The sequence below is a fragment of the Xiphophorus hellerii genome, chromosome 5, assembly GCF_003331165.1.
Source record: "Xiphophorus hellerii strain 12219 chromosome 5, Xiphophorus_hellerii-4.1, whole genome shotgun sequence".
Lineage (NCBI taxonomy): Eukaryota > Metazoa > Chordata > Actinopteri > Cyprinodontiformes > Poeciliidae > Xiphophorus > Xiphophorus hellerii.
Window position 1 is genome coordinate 26,841,433 of NC_045676.1, and position 19,706 is coordinate 26,861,138.

The following is a 19,706-nucleotide window of genomic DNA, read 5'->3' on the forward strand; positions in this document are numbered from 1 at the left end:
CTGCCTTCCAGAGAGCTCGTGGTGTTTTTGGTAAGTGTGTTCATGAGTGTGAGCGAGTGGACGCTGGTAGCTGCCGTCTCCTGGACGGCACACACTCCTCTGTCCACGGTCTGCACTCTGGTCTCTGTGTACTAACTGGGTTCTCTTTCTCTTTTTTTTCTGTTTCCTGATCGTCCTCTTCCCCCAAACCTGAACTGTGTTCTTTTTATTTATTTTCTTGCCACATAATCAAATCTATCCATTCTCTCCCATCTCTCCCTCTACTCTTTCTGTCTTTCTTCTCTAAATTCGTTCATTCTTTCTTTCTTTGTCTCCTCTGTTTCTTCTTTCGGCCCTGGTGACTGTGCCGCATTTGGCCTGTTCTTTGTGTGTGTGTGTGTGTGTGTGTGTGTGTGTGTGTGTGTGTGCGTGCTTCACTGCTCCTCTCTACGTATCATCTGTGTGTTTGCCTGCTCTGCAGCGGAGGAGACACAGGCCCCGTGGAAATAACCTCAGTGTATGTACCTCTCTCTCCGTCCCTGTCTGACTCCAGTCTTCCCCTTCTGCTTTCCTCCGTCTCTTTGTTTTTGGTTCATTTTAAATTGTAATTTGAAGGTTCATCATCTCAATCCTCTGAGTGCCAGGCGGGTTGCTTCAACCAAAGTTCACTTGGTGTCAGTTTGCCTTTCTCTCACTGTTACAGCAATTTTTCTTACTTCTTTTGTCTTTAAAGATTATTACATTACAAGTGCCTAATATGTACAGTAGAATAATAATGTCAGTGGTTGCTTAGAAATGATAAAAAACATTCCACTCCTGCTGGCAGCCAACATGTGGGCTGTCGTTTATGCAGTTACACATGTCAAAAAACTTTGCAGCAATAGTTTAAGTTATTTAGCCTGTAATGAGTGAGAAAACGGGTTAATTTTTTGCAGTTAGATTTTCACCATTAATTTGTAAATATCAGTTTTAAACTACATGTACAATTAGCTGGCTAAATATTTAGCCTACTAACTAAATATTTAGTTAACAAGCTAAATATTTAGCCTCAAACAAAATTTTTAGATCCAAACGAAATGTTTACTTGGCAAGCTAAGTATTTAGTTAAGACTAAATCTTTAGTTTTAGAACTAAATGTTTAGTTTCAAGACTATATGCTTAGCTTATGAAGAAAAATAATTAAATATTTAAGTAATAATCCAAATTTGTGTCCTCAACCCTCAAATCCTCAAATTAAATATTCACCTCCGAACTAAATATTTAGCTTGTTAAGTACTTTATTAACTAATTATTTAGTTGTGAACACCTGTGCTCTATACCAACAAGCCTTACAATGTTGCTGTTGCATAATCAAATTTTATTTATTTTTTTTTTTTGAATAATCGTTTTAAAAAAAGTGACTCTTTTTTCCACAATCGCTGTAAATGCCACGCTAAATGTCAAGACGACAGAACATGTAATCCTGTAGGTTTGATTATCTTTAGAACTTTGAAAACGGTAACAAGACCATAACAACTATAGCTAAAAACAATAATTTTTTTAAAATTTATTTTCTCTCTAAGTAAGTAGACTGAAGGTTTTGGCGTCTTGTGGATTTATTTTAAGGCTTCTCTTCCTTATCTTTTGAAGTTAGTTTTCTAAGATATTAGCTTGATATACGAGCACATTTTTCAAGCCTCGTTAAGTTCATTCACTTTTAAAATCAGTTCTTACTACTAGTTGTTCGCTGGATTGACTCATGAATTAATTTCTATAAAACATTGTAGCTTATTAAACAGAGAAAACCTGAGCCTCCAAAAGCCCAAAAAGTTGATAATGAGGGAAGACTTTGATGCTCTGCATTATTAATAATACATAATCTAAATACATTGCCATGTTACTGTTAAATAGGCTGTTAATGCTTCTTGGAAGGCATCTAAAGAGAATTGTTATCAAAAGAGTTCAACTTAAAACCTATCTGCTCTACAAGCACAGAATACAACTTCAAATTTCTTTTACTTAAAGTTAGCTTGATTTTTTTTTTTTTTTGGCTGTTTTCTAATGGCAGCATCTTTTGGTGTTCTTGATATGAGACACACCCACCTGGGACTCCCAAGTTTCTTCAATCAAACTGGAACTTTTTTTTTTTGCTACACTATTCAGATCTAGTTTGATTTAATTTTTCCCCTCCCTCTCTTCCCCCGTCTCTCTTTCTGTTCGCCCTACTTTCTCTCGTTCCCATATTTGCTTGTGTTGCGCTCACAGCCATTGTTTGCTGACTTCTGACTTTCGCTGGGAGTTTTTGCTCGCACGCAGCATCTGACTGTATGTCCTCCGTGCGTGTGTGTGTCTGTGTGTGTGACGGGTGGAATGGGGCTATGCATACAGCGGTGTGTGTTCAATTGCGTTGCATCTCTGCTGATTGGTTCGACTAAAGCATGGACTATGTTGGCGGTGTGCCGGCATGTCGTCGGTCATGCATGAGTTTCACAGCAGACGGGCGCAGTAGGAGACCAAGGGGGAGAAGCTTGTTGGCCAAGACTTTGTGGTCATACTGAAGCTGTAGCTTGCAGAGCCGATGAAAGGGGATGTTGCATGATTTTTGTTTCATTTAACCTTTATCTGCCAAGGTTAGACCCATTGAGATCAAAGATCTCTGTTACAAAGGAGAACTGGTTTTAGAAATGAACTCATACCATTTACTGATGAAGATGTCCAGTCAGTTTTAGAGTAGGATAGTGAGAGGACCGCAGATGGTAATAAATCTCAACGCGCCATGGTGTACACCATCTTCCATGGAGCGAAGCGTTCATGTAATCTGCATCAGTTCAATCCGCTAATTTCTGTTTCACACAAAAGCAAAAGCAGGACGTAGTTCTCTAATCAAATCCTGAAAGGATTTTCAGTCCTTTCCAATTTACTGAATGCAGTCCTTTTAAAAGTCATCAATTAAAAGTCCTAGAGATTTAAAAGGAGTCACGAACGCTATTTCTTGTCCACCCCTCGTCAAGATTTAACATTTTGAAAACACAGACATTTTATTTTCTCTACATTCGCAGCAAGTTGCAGCTGGGAAAGTTGTTGTGGCATTTCATCAAATGCATCTTGTACAGACTGAAAGCAGCATATAATAATGTCACCTGCATAAATATTTAAATAAATAATATGTAAATAAATAAAGAGTAGTAATGGACCCAGCACAGAACCTTGAGGGACACCTTTTTTCATTTGCAGTACCTCAGAGAAAGAGCTTTCCATTTAAGCCATCTCAACAAATTAGTGGGATAATTTGCAAATTAAATGTTGTAACTCATTAATTCAGTCTTCAAGGAGTTATTGTAGATAGCGATGTCTGTTGGCAGGAAAGATCTCCTGTAGCAGTCTGTATTACAGCGAATCTGACGAAGCTTCTGACTGAAGATACTCTGTTTTCCCGAGACAGTCCTATGAAGAGGATGAGATCCTGCTTACAATTATTTTTTCTCCCTTCAATACAGTATTTATACGAAGTTTTCATATAAAGGAAATTTAAAATGTGATTAATATAAAAAAAAATTTAAATGGTGCAGAAATTGTTCTGGTAACCCGTGTCTGCCTTGAAATCCTATGAGCTATAAAAACATCTGTCTATGCAGAAGTAAAAATAGGACTACTAAACATTATATAACCTCTTTTTTTAGATCAATTAAATTAGATAGTTGAAAAACCGTCTTTCTTAATCAAACAGAAATGTTGCCAAGACCGATCTCAAAACAAAAAGCTTTTATTCTGAAATAAAACTGCCAGAAAAGGCAGGTATGACGCATCTTGCCATGGTACTCGCGGCTGTTTAAGTGTGCATGTACACAGGGACGTAGACGGCTTCTGGAGAGTCCCTTCCTTCAATATGATGCCATATTTTGTAGTAGCTTTTGTTCACGTTTGTTCCTTAGCATGTTGTCTGTCTACAAAACCCGTCTCCTGTAACTTTGCTTTCTTTGCTGTGAAAAAGTTTGTAAAAGCTTAAAACTGCCGAATGATCACAACTCTGCACTTTCCTGGTCATGCTTGGCTTAAATCTTAGCGCAAACATTTTGAGACCTTTTGCTCAAAGTGCATGATGGTAGATGTCATCTAAAAAGAAGACATTTAAATAACATTTAAATAATAACTTTAACTTCAGCCTTGTAGTGATTTATTGGCAAACTATACTCATTACAGTACAGTTCAGTTTTCTCAATGAAGTCAACTAAAGAAATGGTTAAATAGTTTTATTATTATTATTATTCATCTGAAAGCAAAAAGTAAAAATACGATGTTGTTCATACAGTGTAAATACATTTTCAGACACTTTGAACTTGTGTAAATCAGTTCTAGTGGATTGGAGTGGATGTTTTTTCGACCCATTCAAGAACCCTTAATGCTTCAGCGTCATTTCGGACAATGTCATGTTCCCAACTTTGTCAGAACAGCTTGAATATGTCCCACTCCTTCTCTGAAATGACACAAAACAAGATCCATGAAGGTATAGATGGATGGCCTTCTTGTCCAACATCAGTGTTTGACCTTACAAATGCTTGTCTGGAGAAATCATGAAAAATACCATAAACACACTCTGTGTGTTGTTATGCTGTTATGGGAGGTGAAGTGTCTTGCCCAAAGACATGATGACTGAGACAGATGGAGCAGGATTTGAACCGGCAACCCACCAAGTTGTGCATGAAGACAAAAAAGAGAATAACTATAAACTCAAACACATTGACGCAGAGTCTGGTGTCGAAGTAACTTTCTATCTTAAAGTGTAACTAAACGTTCCTGTGAAAGCATAACCCCAACCCCAAAAAATGTTTAGAAAAATTCTGCCAAAGTGGTCGGGACCAAAAGGCTGTGGGGGCGTGGCCAAGTGTGGAGCTAAGCGGAGCTGACAACCAAACTGTAGCGTCCTAACCAATAGGAAAATTTGACTGCAGAACTTGAAATACTGCAGGAATAAACACATTTGCACAAATATGTCAAAATTTTCAAAGTAACAAAAGATAGCACACTTATGACTCTTACTCTTAAAGCAAAAATAAAAAGCAATACTTACACTTGTTTTCTATTAAGACTGAAATGTGTTGAATACATTTCATTGTCAAGGAAAGTTGTAGTAATTTAAAGAGTGTAATTTTCCTTTGAAGATACCACTTTTTCTAAGAGAACGTCTATCTGATGAGAATGGCTTTCTTTGTTTGCTAGCCGAGTTTGACGTGGCTGCCATGAAGTGCAATAATCCTCTGCGATGTGCATGTGAGGCATGGGGGGTTTTTCTCGTCCTCTTGCTAGTTCTCTGCCTCTTTCTGTCCTGCCTGTCGGTGAATATCTCTGTTCACTTCATTCCTTCATGCTTTGTGAAGATGTGGGATGATTTCCCTCATACATTTTGTTTTCTGTGCGGATTCCAGGCATGAGTAAATGAGCAAGTGTTGCGGCAAAAGAGTTAGTGGAGATTTATCATTTGAAACGTCTCATTAGGTAAAAGCTGAGGAGTGTAGAAAATAAATCCGGCTGTAGGTAACCAACGCACACCGAGACTGCAGCTGCTGACTATAGAATTTATATGAGTAGATGTTTAACACGTTCATCTCCGTGGAAAGCCAAATAAACAAGTCCTTACTTTCACAACTGAGAATAAACTCCAACTTTCAGGAGGTAATAACTAGCTTACCTCTTTTCTCTCCTTTGTGTTTCTCTCACTGCCATCGTTTTCCAAAAATCTCCGACCCTCATCTTCTTTTGTCACTCAAGACCATCACCGACAACAGCCCGATGCGTCGCTCCACCTCCAGTCTGGTCCACGGGCGCTCAGGTCGCGGCGTGAGGCTGGACGACTACTCTCTGGAGAGGGTGGTGTCCGAGGAGGGGAGACACGGCGGCGGGCGCAGGCACAGGGACCGAAGTCATCGCACTTCGCAGCGATCGCTGACCAGATACACAGACGCCGACACAGGTGACTCGGTTGACTGCTAATTTTTTATTTTAAGGATTAGCCAACGTTAAGTAAGTGATGCTGTGTCTGTGGGGGGTTTTACAGCTGTAGAAAATGGAATATTAATCTTTTTTGCAACACCTTTTAAAGTGAAAAATGACAAGGCAGCAGAACTCTGAACATGTTGAATGTCAGCTATTGTCCTTAAGTTGCAAATGTGTAACTTCAGGATTTCCTATGATATTTAATTTCAGTTACAAAATTCCTACAGGAGCACCGAAACACTTCAAACATTTCCACGTCTTGTCGCAACACAATCACCAACTTCCATGTATTTTATGGGGACCGACATGAATTAGTCGGTCCCCATAATTCATGTCGGTCCCCATGTAAAATTAATTTACAGCCATGTAAATTAGTTTTACATGGCTGTAATATAGTTTATATAATTATGAACTATAAAAAAAATTACACATGATTTAAGTTTTTACATTGGGGTGCACCGATAAATCGGACCAGATTTCCTTAATTTTGGGAGATTGGGAATCGGACGAAACTTTCAAGAGAAACAGATCTTATTTAACTCCACAAATGTCTGGGAATCAGACTAAATATAGCATCGTGGTTGCTATATTTAGCATTTAGCATTTTTTTAGTGACTTTTTTTTTGCTATATTTAGCTTGTTTAGTGAATTTGTTGCTATATTTAGCAACAAAATCATTTGTACCAGTCAAACTAAGAATCAGCAGGTCAGACTTTTCAAAAGTTGTGATGGGCCAGAAAGCTGCATTCACAGTGGACCTCTAACAAAACTATGTGGTTTGCCTTTATATTCAGAGTTTCTTTACTCAAAAGAGTTTCTTGACACCAAAAACATAGAAGACCAAGGAACACAGCAAGAAAAAGGTTTTGGACAGTATTTGAACAAAGGCCACATCAGTATTTATATGAGGTAATTAGATCCTGCAAAATTAATCTGGAATAGTTCTTTTTGAAATCCACTCGACTTCCTACGTCTCATGGATTTTTTTCAGTGTTATTTTTATGTGCTTGTGCTTTAAAGTCTACCCTCTTCCTTCTGTGAAACAGAAACAATGATCTTCTGTAAGAGCATCAAGAATCTTTCTTCTATGACTGGTGCCTGAACTAAAAGCTTTTGTAACCTTCATGTCTGACTTTGACAGGTATCCTATCTATTTCATGTCTAGGTCTGGGTACAGACCTCAGCACCACCACACAGTCAGGTGACCTGCCTCCCAAGGAGCGTGAGCGGGACCGCGGGCGCACCAAGGACCGGCGTCATCACCACCACCATCACCGCCATCACAGCTCAATGGACAAGGAGCGCTATGATCGCCATGACTACCCACATAGACAACCCCAGGACCGCCACTGGTCCCGGTCCCCCAGCGAAGGGCCAGACGGGAGAGGTCACCGACAGGTGAGCTCTGAAGTCCCCAAGATTTAACAGCAGCTTACCAAAAACAGTCCCAAATAGTTTGTCTGCTAAATTCCCATGCATGTAGAATACCTTGTTGTTGTTTTTTTACCTGACAGAGTTCAATTTAATATACAGTAGGTTTTCTATTTTCCTCATTGTTTTACCAAACCTCGTCTTATGATAGGTGTTTGTTAGCGCTTCCATTTTTCTCATCTGGTAAACCCGTAGACTCAGATACAAAATTGGCACACTTGTTACAATTCCTGGTGGTGGTGTTTGCTTTCACAAACCAAAGCCTTTGAGCAACCTGTTTACCTCCTCACCTGTGATGGCGCTGCACCAAGAACCACTGAAGGACACAACAACCTCTGAAGAAGACACTTTTTCCTTCACGAAATATAAACAAAAATTGAGTGGCAAGAGATTTTAGCAGTTGGAGGATTTCTCTTTTTTCTATGGGAAAAGTCCACAAGCTATTTCTCCTGTTAGCGTTAGACACGTGCGTTTCTTCATGTTGTATTTACCCAGAATGCCTTGCACAATAGTCCGCTCCTGCGGTCTCCGGTCCACTTGCATCCATATATGCATTCGTACCGCACCAGAGTTCATTTAAACCGAACGGAGACTTTTAGGCGGACCAGAGTTAGCTGTTTTTTGGTCCGCATTGTTCACTCCTCCTTTTTTTGTTTTTTTTAATTCTTTTTGTTCCTCTTTATTTCTTCATCCTCTTTTCTGCAATCTGATGTTGTTTATTGCCTTCAATTTGTTGCTTCATTGATGTTTTATCAAACTCTATCTATCTTAATCTAATCCAATCTATCTCTTTTTATCTCTCTGTATCCATTGCTGTGTTCTATTCTGGTCTTGTTGCTGTGGTGTGTTTTGATTTTCCTTGTTTACTGTTTTGCTGTAGGGGAGTAGTTCGGTAAGTGGCAGCCCGGTCCCCTCCACCTCGGGGACCAGCACTCCACGGAGAGGCCGCCGCCAGCTGCCACAGACTCCTGCCGTCCCACGCCCGCACGTCACCTACTCCCCCGCCGTCCGAAAGCCCCTCTACGGCCCCCCGGGCCCGGGTCGATTGCGCTCCCCATCCCCTCGACACTTCTCTCCGCCGGACCACGACCGGGGCTACCACCACCGGACCCCGTCACGTCACGCCTCCCCTCACCACGGCGGCTCCTCGTCCAGGCACGGCTCGCCGCGCTCGCCTCGGCACCAGTCGCCGCACTCGCCGCTCCACGGGTCACCTCGGTCTCCGCACCGGAACCGCTGGAGCGGCCCCCCGCCGGGGGACAGCCTGGAGGGTGACGGGCCCTTCTACGAGAGGGATTACGAGTATGAGCGGCATCATGAGCCTCCCGCCTACGAGCAGAGCCTCTCCCATGGCAACCCTCATCCGCATGGTGGAAACCCTCACCCACACCCACGCTCACCAAGGACTGCTCGTCACGGGCCCCCGCCGGCCCCTCACCCGCATCCACGTAGGGTTCCTAATGGCTACCGTTCATCCTCACCTTCCCCGCATAGGAGGGGACCGCCAGGGGCACCGCACCCTCACCACAGGCCTCCCCATGCCAGAGGGCCCCGCAAGGGCCTGCATGAACCTTACAGTGAGACGGACGAGGATGACTGGTGCTAGCGACGGCATGAGATGCAGACAGCAGAAGATGATAAGAACCATCACCTCCAGTGCTCTGGCACATATGTAAACTTTGAACAATGTGATGGTAAAGTTTTGGAGAGCCCCTCTGCTCCCCCTTTAGACTCTAAAAAAAAACGATGCAAGGGTGGAGGTAGAGGGGCAGTGGTGCTGCTAGGAGCCTTTTACACATTTTGCAGAAAAATCTGATCTTTGACAAAGCAGCACGTGGTTATGCTAATCTCGAGAAAGTCCGGAGAACTTCGTAGGCAAGGCCAGGGCACAGGTTCACCTCTGCCTCTCAGAACTACAGGTCCCACGACCAGCCTACACCATCGAGGTCTAGGCTAAAAGGGAAAAGAGAGTCGAGCGAACAGAGATCCAATGAAGGGCATGAGGTTCTAAAACAATGTGACGGGATCGTTTCAAGGCCTAACAGGTACTTTGCTCGGACTGGCACCTGACTGCTTAGGTGTGCGCAAGCTCTCACTGGCCGGACTACTTCAGAAAACAGAAAATAAGCTGAAGTGAGGAGTAACACCGCTTAGACTCTGCTCTAAAACAGACACGTTTAGATAGGAAAAAAATGATGTAATAAAAAGCCAGGATCCCCCTCACTAACCCTTACATGCCAAGCTATGCCTCCAGAAAATGAAACTTGAACAATGAAGAAGACAGTGAAACTTTACGTGACAGTGACAATTTAAAAAATAAATAAAGGGAGTACTTTTACTTTATCTTTATTTTCTCTCTCTGTGTCCAAGGGGACAGAACCTAGGAAGCTCCGCCTATACTGCAAAACCCAGCCAATCACAGCGCTGGCTGATGATATTCGATGAGTTTTATCATCTCTGTTTACTGTTACGGACTCACTTGATGGGGGATGGAACTGCTGTGACATCACTTCCTGTCCAGACGGCGGCGGATGCAAAGCGGTGACGCCCAACGTAGGCTTCACTTCCTGGAAAAGACGCACGGGGAGGACGGGCCCAGGTTACTGGAGAAGGGGACTGGTCACTCTGTCAATCCTTTCCCTTATCTGTTGATCAACCCAGCATACAGAGAAACGGGGACCTGACAGGAAATGACATCACAGATGTTGGCGGGTGGCATGAAGACAGGAAAGGAGGGATGGGGGAGAAAAAAAGAAAAACCAGACTAATTTCTTCAGTATTTCTTCTGTCGATTACTTCTTGTTCTTCTTCGGACATTCGGAGCTTGGTTCTTCTGTTGCATTCGCTCAGCCTCCTTTGCTCTTTTTCAGAGTTCAAAAATCGATGGAAACCTGCATGATTGATATAATCCATACTAGAGAGGAAATGTAAGCGGTGTGGGTGGGAGTGGGACCAGGGGGGCTTTATAGGAAACTTTAACTTTTAGGTTCACAAAAGAAGTTATCTTTTCAGGCTCTCTCTCTCTCTCTCTCTCTCACACTTTTTTTTGTCTGACTCAAGTGTCGAGTAATTTTTAAAAAGATTTTGTTGTTGTTTTTTTTGTTGTTTTTTTTACCTGAAACAGACTTTAACAGATTGACAGGTTTTTCACTTGTCTCAGTTTTTTGTTGAAAACTCGGCTTCAGCAGCCTGGCAAACAGACGAGCAAAAGAAAGTAAAACGTTCACAGGGTCATTCAGATGTCCTGTCTTTTGAGAAACACACACTGAGAGAGAGAGAGAGCAGACAGAAGGAAACTTCTACCACTCTGAAGTTGCTATTGTTGATGATAACAGAAATTAATAATGATTTAATTTCATTAATGTCAATGCGATTGAGTGACAATGATGATACTGGTGACGATTGACTGAATGTTAGAACCGTTGATGTAGACTTGTTGTCATGTTGATTGGAGTTCAGATATGCCGTGTTCATCTAGTTTTTATTTTTTTTTTTCCCATCCCTTATGTTGGTATCCCGTGCTTAGTGATGCCTACCGGGTTCCCGATAAACTTCGTGCAATTTTTTTTTTGTTTTTTTGGGAAATGATGGTTTTACAAACGTTTACTCAGCAGAGTTGCGTGTTGTAACACAGCTCTAAGCGCAGATGCATTGTCTCTCCAGGATAGTGGAGGTCAGAGGTCAGAGGAGCCTCAGTACCTGTCCTGCAGCGACCCGTAGGGTCTCATCAAGCCAACCCAAAGATCAGTAATGTTTAAAGAGAAGGAGTACAACATATTGAGAATGTGGAAGCTGATTTTACATGTTTCTTCTTCTTCTTCTTCTAAGGTTGACATCGTCCGACTTATTGCCAAAAAAAAAAATCTATGAATCTCAAATCCTTTTTTGTTTGTTTTAGCTCTGTAGTTTAACTGTGGGGTTAGTTGCCAGCACTGAAAACACAGCATTGGTGGTACAGGGTTGGCATCAGTCAGTGTTTGAGACGGTGTTTTGGCCACTAGAGGGCAGTAATCTGCATCTATTTTTCCCCTTCCACCGGGCGGTGGTTTTTTGGCCACATCCTGATCTCTCACCATCCTGCAGTCGACTTTCCACTTTCTATAAAAGTTGTAATAAACATAAATCCGATTCTTCGTCAGGAAACACTGATACGCCCTGAGAGCTGCCGTATCTTTTCATTCGTCATTCCATTTTCCCACCTACCCTTCCTTCGGCCCTTTCCGTGAAGATACCCCGGCCCAGTTCAGTGACTTTGTAGCAAGTCGGAATCTTTCGCTGCCTAAACAAAAAACATTTTTAAAAAATGCTTTAGCAACCAACTTATTTTTTCTCATCTAGCTTTTTGTCAATTCATTTGCTTTAACATCTGTTCATTTAGCTTTTTAAAGACCAACATTACACCACAGAAGAGAAATACCTTGGAATAGTATTTTAACCCCTTATGTTATGAGGGATGACAGTTATTGAATGATCAATAATTCTAGACTAAAAGAATAGAGCATAGACAGACTTAGTTTATTACCTGAAGATGAATATAGATGTATTGTTCTAGATGTAGTTATAGATAAAACACAAAGTATAAATAGAATTGCAGATGTTTATTTATTTTGCGTACTAATGCTACTTTCTCCACGCAAATTGCAGAAATCCGAGACAAACCGCAGCACAGACACATTTTGACTCTATGCAGCCCTTATTTACATCTCCAGAGGGGAACCTGCAGCGCTGCAAAAACAAATCCATCAAACAGGAATCAGCACGCAAGAGATGACGTAAAGACAGACACCACGTTTTCGCCTCGTCACGCTACGTCGCATCCACAGCGAGGTTTACTTTTCACGTACCGTCTGTTGCAGATGTACGTTTTTTTTTCCCGTGGCGGATCCGTTCTCCCTGATTCATATTTCTCTGCTTTCGTGAGATTATTTGCCTCAGTGGCCGTGATTTTTTTTTAAGCATAGCATGGTGAATCGGATTGGGGACGGGGCTTATGTTTTGTCAGTTCGGTGGAAGCGAAGGGGTGCTTACCATGAAACCTTCTGTCCTCACCATCCAAGAAGTTGCAGCAGGTGAGGATTGTTCTCCAAAGCCCCCTACAGAGCCACAGTGCCTTCTGTATCTGAGTCACATTCATCACCCCCCCATGAGCCCCGCCCCACCTGCCTCCCCAGTCACAGTTGCTCTCATCAGTAACCCCTCGCCCCCTCCTTGTGCAGTCGACGTGATCAACCACGCTACGCCTTAAGATCAAATCTCACCGGCTCCCATGCTAGCATTCAAAACGGGGAGTGTGACGATTTTGAGACGATTTTGAGACTGGGCCACGGTCAGGAAGCAAGTCGAGAGACTAGGCTAGATGCACATTCAGAATGGGCTGAACTATTTAATATCTCCCATTCAGGCACTCAGTTTTGTAACAGCTACCAAAAAATGAAAAAGAAAAAGAAAACCCTCACAGTTTCAATCTGAGCCTTGCGGTTTTTGACTTTTGAAGACTCAACGACCATCCAGATCCCGCTAGCTGGCTAGCCCCTTTTGGCTTCGGCATGGCTCCAGTTTATGTCCGTCCCGTAGTTGTCCTGCGTACAGTTTCCTGATGATGTACTTAGAGGTTTACAGAGGTGCGAAGCCGTTTGCTTACTTCTCAGGTCCCTCTAGAGCTAGGTAGCTAGTTAGACCACGTAGGGAAGAAATTGCTACAGAACAGGCAGCTCCCGGTTTGAGTTATTGTATGGTTTTTACTTGGCACGGTATCTTGTTGTTGATCTCACCCCTCTCCTTTCACCACAAGTACATCGTAACACACTTCAAGCTCTTACATTTCCATCTAAAGCCTGCAGAAACGCCGCCGAAACGACGCAACTTTCATTTTGACTCCACTTGCTCGTCCGTAATTGTAACAGCGGATCCCAAAAGGCAGACACACAACATTGCCCTTGTGTGAAAGCATGTTGTGTGCGTGAGCTTTTTCCAAAACACTTATTATCCCATTAGTTTGGAAAAAGGCAAACATCTAGTTTGTTTTGTCTGTTTTTTGTTTTTTTAGTATCTAGTTGCTTTATGAAACACAGTTTAGAGGGGAATGCAAGGTTGTTGGTTTTTCCTCAGTCATCGCCTGTCTTTATGTCTGCTTTCTGTCACTCTTTATTGTTAATATCTGAGTAATCTTTCTCTTTTCATTTCTTCTTCCCCATGGGATGAAGGCAAAATTAACAAGCGTACCACCCATCCGCTCAGTCGGCTGTGAAATTGTGTCAGTGGGTCATTTGTAAGGTAACGTGTTGACAAAAACACAAAAAGGGCTCTCTTTTAAAAATAAAAATAAAAAACTACACTACATAGTGGGGATTAATGTACAGTAGTGCTGCCAAAAGTTGTTCTTATGTAGCTAAAGCCACGCTGACGTGTCCCCTTTGTACAGCACCATATGTGTGTGCATGCGTACGTGGGTAAGGAGGCGGGACATTGGAGCGGGGGCCAAAACAAGACGAGTGGCTGATGTTGGAGGGGAACTGCTTCGGGTGGGAGCGGCAGCAGAACTTTCAGTGATGTTGATACACAATTTCACAATGGCACCAGACCACTTTCCAAGCTCACGCTCAAGTCGCCATTTTTCCACCATCACCTGATCCTCATCTACTCCTACATTGAGAGGGGCGGGGCTACGGCTGTGACAGGGAGACGTTTTACTCTGTGACTGTGTGTGTGTGTGGGCGTGTGTGGGGGTGTGTGTGTGTGTGTGTGAGTCAACGTGTTCACTATGGTCACGTTTACTAAGGCTGAAACTGTTTAATCAAGTTACATTCTCTGTTCACACTAACGCAGACATTGAAAAAACGAAGTAAAAAAAAAAATCTGAGATCCTTTTTGGGGGAAACAAAACAAGCTTTAATATGGACTAGATATATAGAATGATGTAGAAACCCACCTTGCGCTGATAATACACCGATATTGAAGGATTTGATGGGAGTCTTTCTCTTTCTTCTCACTGTCACCATTAAACTTTAAAATAGAAACTCAAGCCATTACTGGCTGAAATTAGTCTTTTAAGCCAATTTTCTTACATTTTCTTCTAGAAAAATAAATATATATCCTAGACAGACAAAGTGGGTGTGAAACGTCCCTAAAGAATTAACGTGTGATTGGTATAAAATGCGCTTGACGGGAAAGAGTTGTGTACAAGTACGACCAAAATCACACAGGTTCCAGAACTGCTGATGAGATGAGCAGCAGTTTCATTAGCTTAGCACTGCTTCTGGATGAGCCCCAGGTTGAATGTACCGCACTTATATTAGGATGTTTTTTATTTTTTAACTAAATGCCAATACATAAATGTTTCAGAAATAACGAAAAGACTTTAGTTTTGAATTAAATATTCACAGCAGATCTGATCTGATTCACCAAAGCTAAGCTAACATTGGTGCTTTAGCTAAACAGCTAAAGCAGCTTTCCACTGCTTTAACTGTGCCCAGGGTTTTAAATACAACTGTACCGCATTTGTATCACATTGTTTGTTTTTTTTAACGAGTTGCCAACTCAAATTAAATGCCAATACACTTTTTTCAGAAATAATGAAAGAAGTGTTCATTTTAAGCTAGATATTCACAGCAGATCTGATCCGATTCACCAATGCTAAGCTAACATTTTTGGAGGGGATTTTCTATAGCGTAGCACGGCTTTAGCTGTGCCCTGGATTGAATGCGTTTGTTATGGGTTGTTTTTAAATTTTTTTAATTAAATATGAATACAACCATGTTTTTTTTCACAAATAATGAAAAAAAATCTTAGTTTTAAGCTGAATTCTCACAGCAGCTAAAATTTGGGGATTTTTTTCTATAGCCTGAACTACACTTTTTTTCCTGTTACAGCTTGCGTTAAAATGTAACCAAAAGTTTATAAAGCATACTTTAACATTGAAAATACACACAAATTCTTCCCCCACGAATACAAAATTTTAACTTAACCTGTAATGATACAATTTAGAATGCAAGCAATTTTTCACCCCTAACCAGGGAAATGTATCAGCTGTTTAACTTTTTAATTTATTTGATTAATGGCCTAATTGATTAGATGTTTCAGCCCTTATTGTGTGAGTGATGTGTGCCAATCCGTTCATTATCATGCGTGTCTAAGTGTGTCGTCACGCCATCAGCTGCAGAAGGTAACCCTCAGTGCCTTACACTGTACAGAACATGATGACTCTCTCCACTCGTGCTCATCACTGCATCATCATCTCCTCTGTTTCTCACCCTTACTCATTCCCACACTGGATGGGTAAGAAATGTGTGTGTGTGTGTGTGTGTGCGCGCGCGCGTTTGTTTGTAATACCTTGTGGGGACCATTTTCCTGACACATGCTACGTTGTGAGGACCCAGAAGGGGAAACGCTGTTTCCCCTTGTGGGGTCAGATTTAGGTCTACGGTGTGAATTGAGTTTTGGATTGGGTTAGATATGTAATGGTTAGGATAAGGGTAAGGTTTACGCTGTAGAAACGAATGGAAGTCAATGGAAAGTCCCATTGAAATGTGTGTGTGTGTTGGTGTATGTGTGAAAGATTGAACTGTGGGGGGAGTTGGTTGATAATCTTGTGATGTGTCTTACTCATCCTCTCACCATGTCTCATGTCATCAGATGTACATTTTGGCTCTGTAATTTATGTGTAGATATTCCATAAAGTTTCTGAAAAAACTCCACTGTGTTCATCATCAGTAATTCTGTTCTGCTGTCTCATTTATTTTCCTCATTCCCACTCCTTACACGTTCTTCATGTTATACCATTTGTGAACACTAGGTAGCAGGAGTAAGCTTTTATGTTATTTTTTTTTTTTTTAATTCTGTCATCGTCAGTGAGACATAGAAGACTGAGTGAGTTAATGCCTGTCTGCGTGGGTGTGATTTCTCTGTGAGGGTTTTGTCTGTCTGAAACATGACTGTGTGTTTCTTGCACTTTATGGAGCCAAAAAATGCTTTAGAGCTGATAAATGTGGGAATTGGTTTATTTACCTGCATTTTGGGGGCTCTAGGATTCAGAAATTTTTCTATATAAAAAAAACCATTTTAATTATTTTTTGGTTTTGAAAATTTCTTCAGCTACATGTAGCAGGCATCTATATCGTTTATTGATTTTTTGCAAACTGCCTTGCACTTATTTGAAATAAAGCCCTAGCCCAGACGTAGCTGGAAATGTAGGAAAATGAATACATCTTTATGCAAACTGGCCTTTCTTCCATACAAAAAATCTAATATCAAAAATTATTTATAAAAACTCCAAAATGGAGATTTGAGAAAACTTCCTATTTGTGTTTCGTCTTGTGTTTTCTTGTCTTTATATTCTAATACGCTATTTAAAAGTAGTTCAACGTGCACATCCGTCCAACTTCCTGCCGCCATGTTTAATTCCCAACAGGTTGTTTTGAAGCAATCTGATTGGCTGATGTAGGTTTTAGCTTTGCGCTACACTGCCCCCTATGTGTTTGGCATGTTAAAACAACGCTCACGTTTGGATCTGAGCTCGTTTGTGTGGCTGAAAACTTTTCTGAAACGGATCCCGTGTGTACGATATTTTTTTTGAACAACATGAGATATGCTATTTTTAATAGAGATCCAGCTACATGTGTACAAGGCCTGAAGGTTAATACTTCTAATCTGATCTCTGAAGCAACAAGTTTGGCTGCATAAACCTTGCACGGACGTTCACAGTGTCTCTTCCTGTCGCCTCCGCCTCTCTGAAGAGCCCCCTCTCCATTTCCATTTCTCTCTCTACGTCTTTCATCCTTAATCTCGTCTTCTCCGTTTGTTTCCACGAGCTCAGCTGAGACTAGTTGCTTCGAGGGATTTTGTCCTCGGCACTTCATTCTCAGAGACGCCGCAGGCAGATCTATTTTTAAAAAAAAGAAAGAAAATACTGGAAAGTGCCAAATGTTTTGAACAACAGATCATGTTTATTCGTTTTCCCGTTCGTGATACTATCAGACTTGGCATGTTTTGTCTTCCAATATTTTTAGGTAAACTGAGGAATAAACTTTTAAAAGAAAATAGTTTGATAGCCAAAATCCACCAAAAATGATGCTAAGCTAGAAAAAAAAAAAAAAAGTGAAAATCTTCCAGAGGAAATTGTTCAAAACACACAAATTTTGAGAGAGAATTGAATAAACACAGGTTTCAGGTGAACAGTTTCCTACAAATGGTCAAACATGTCAAAGGACGCGAGAACAAAGTAGTGTTTCTTGTGCAGAGACGCGGCAGGAGGAACTCCCTGAAGCAACTGCCAAGCATCCATCTCATTTTAAAGCATACCATCCAACACTCGGGCCAGTAGAAACCGAACCAGTGCCACACTAGAAAAACCATACAGGATTCATTCAGCAAGTTAGGGGGGACGTGGTGGGGAAAGAAATATCCGAGCATACATGGCAATTTAAGATAAAAAAGAAGTATTTAATTACAGATTTGCATGTGCAATGTGCATGCCACTATGTGGGATTAACAAATCAACTTCAGGAACTTAAAAAAAGAAAAAAAGAAATTAAATATAAAGAAAAAAGGATATATATGTAAAAAAAAAATTATATATATATATATATATATAGAGATAGATGTTTCTAAGAGCAATGTGTTTCTTTTTCTTCTATTTTTAAAAACAAAAAATGTGAAAAATCTTTGCAAAAAAAAAAAAGAACAAAAATATATAATTAAAAAAAAAAAAACAATGACAAAAAATGGAAATGATTTTGGTGATGAAATCAAAGAATGTTTGTTTGTTATATTTGCCAGTTCTTTCACTGGGAGGGGGAGGGGGGGGCAAACCGTGGGGGCAGCAAAGTTAGATAAGACTTTAACTAACCTTAGGAGGGGGGTGGGAAAAAAAAGAAACAGAGGATTTTAAATAGCGGAGCAATGCATACATAGCTTTTCTTTGATGAAAAACAATTCCCTTTGAGAGTAAAGAGTTGCCTGAACCTGAATCTGGTGATGTTAATTCCCATTTATTCTGGCTATGAAGTCCCTTCTTTTTCTCCCTTTCTCTGACCATCTCTTTCTCTTCCTCGGTTTCTTTCTCTATCCTGCTGTTTCTAAAAGTGCATTTTGTAATTTAAAACTGAATTCTTCCTAACGAACCAGAATAAACCAGAGAGAATGCATTATACCCACCCTTCAGTCTGCTTCTTTTGTCCAACCCCTGAACACTCTTTACACGTTTAGCATCGGACATGACAGCATTTTTGTGGTGTTGCCGGCAGTCTTCACAGGTTCCTACAAGACTTGAACAGCTGGTATTATTGTTCATTATGAGGAAATTATGTTTTTCATAATGTCATGAGCTAATTTTAGCCGCTGCTAAACATTTAGAGGGCATTCTAAATGATTTGGACTGGACAATAAACTTAAAGATGCATATTTGAGCATTTGTACACTTTCTCCTTTTCAACTATGCTCAGCCATGTTAGTTATAGTGTAGTTGTTTTCATCTCTATACCCAAAGTTAAAGAATGTAGAAATGGATAAAAGAAAGAAACCAAAAAGTAGCAAATATTTTATTGTATCATACCAACTGTATGATGCAGTCAAGTCGAGAAAAAAGTAGTGATAGCTCCACCTTAAATACGAGCTCAAAAGGTGGAGATTTATATGGCAATTTGTTCTTTGAGGAGAAAGAAGTGTTGCATGAGAGCAGGAGCTTGAAGATCTAATGAACCGGCACCCTACCGGGGGAATTAAAAAGCGCATGTGATGAACCCAGCCTTCTGCAAATTAAAGATGAGGAAAAAACTCCAATCCAAACACCTGAATTCTGCCAGAGCGGAGGTAAGTATAAATTCTGCTTCACCTCTTAGCCGTCAGTATTATTTTAATTTATTTGATTTTGATTTGATTTATTGTTACTGTAGAGTGAACTGTACAACAAAATTAGTAGTACAGCTGTTCTTATGACATTTATAAACAAACAGTCTAAACATATAAGACTTGTGTGATCTGGGGGGAAATAGTGTCTATAGTGGGCAGGACGATCGAGAGCTGGAGATTTCAAGGAGCTGCTCTTCAGCCTGTTGATGGCGGATCCGGCGTTTGTGACGAGTCGGAGCAGCAGGAGCAGGTTCTGGAAAGATGGTTCATGAGCGTCCTCCTCTGCAGAACTCCCCAGCCTCATCGCTTCTATTAATGTTGCTCAAAACACCGACGATTCTCTCCGAGTCCGACCATAATCCACGTGGATCCTGGTGGTCCCGACATCACCTGCGGATGAAACGAGTCCGGTGGAAGCCACTCGTCACATCAACATGACATCAGTGTCCCGTCTCCAGCAAAACTGCTCCACAATTATGTTT

At 41.1% G+C, this 19,706-nt stretch overlaps 1 protein-coding gene across 20 annotated transcripts in view; it reads left to right on the forward strand.

Moving 5' to 3' along the window:
- cacna1ab (calcium channel, voltage-dependent, P/Q type, alpha 1A subunit, b) overlaps positions 1–17,924 on the forward strand; it is a 135,010-nt gene extending 117,086 nt beyond the window's left edge. For 11 of the 20 annotated variants that reach the window (XM_032562978.1, XM_032562996.1, XM_032562989.1 and 8 more), the window contains 4 exons: positions 461–496; positions 5,725–5,926; positions 7,091–7,347; positions 8,261–17,893. In XM_032562978.1, coding sequence (XP_032418869.1) covers positions 461–496; positions 5,725–5,926; positions 7,091–7,347; positions 8,261–8,986 — 1,221 coding nt within the window. In that variant the 3' untranslated portion in view covers positions 8,987–17,893. Of the gene's footprint in view, positions 1–460; positions 497–5,724; positions 5,927–7,090; positions 7,348–8,260 lie in introns of all 20 variants that reach the window. The other 9 variants (XM_032562988.1, XM_032562993.1, XM_032562994.1 and 6 more) reach the window with 5 other exon arrangements.
- Positions 17,925–19,706: the final 1,782 nt, after the last annotated feature.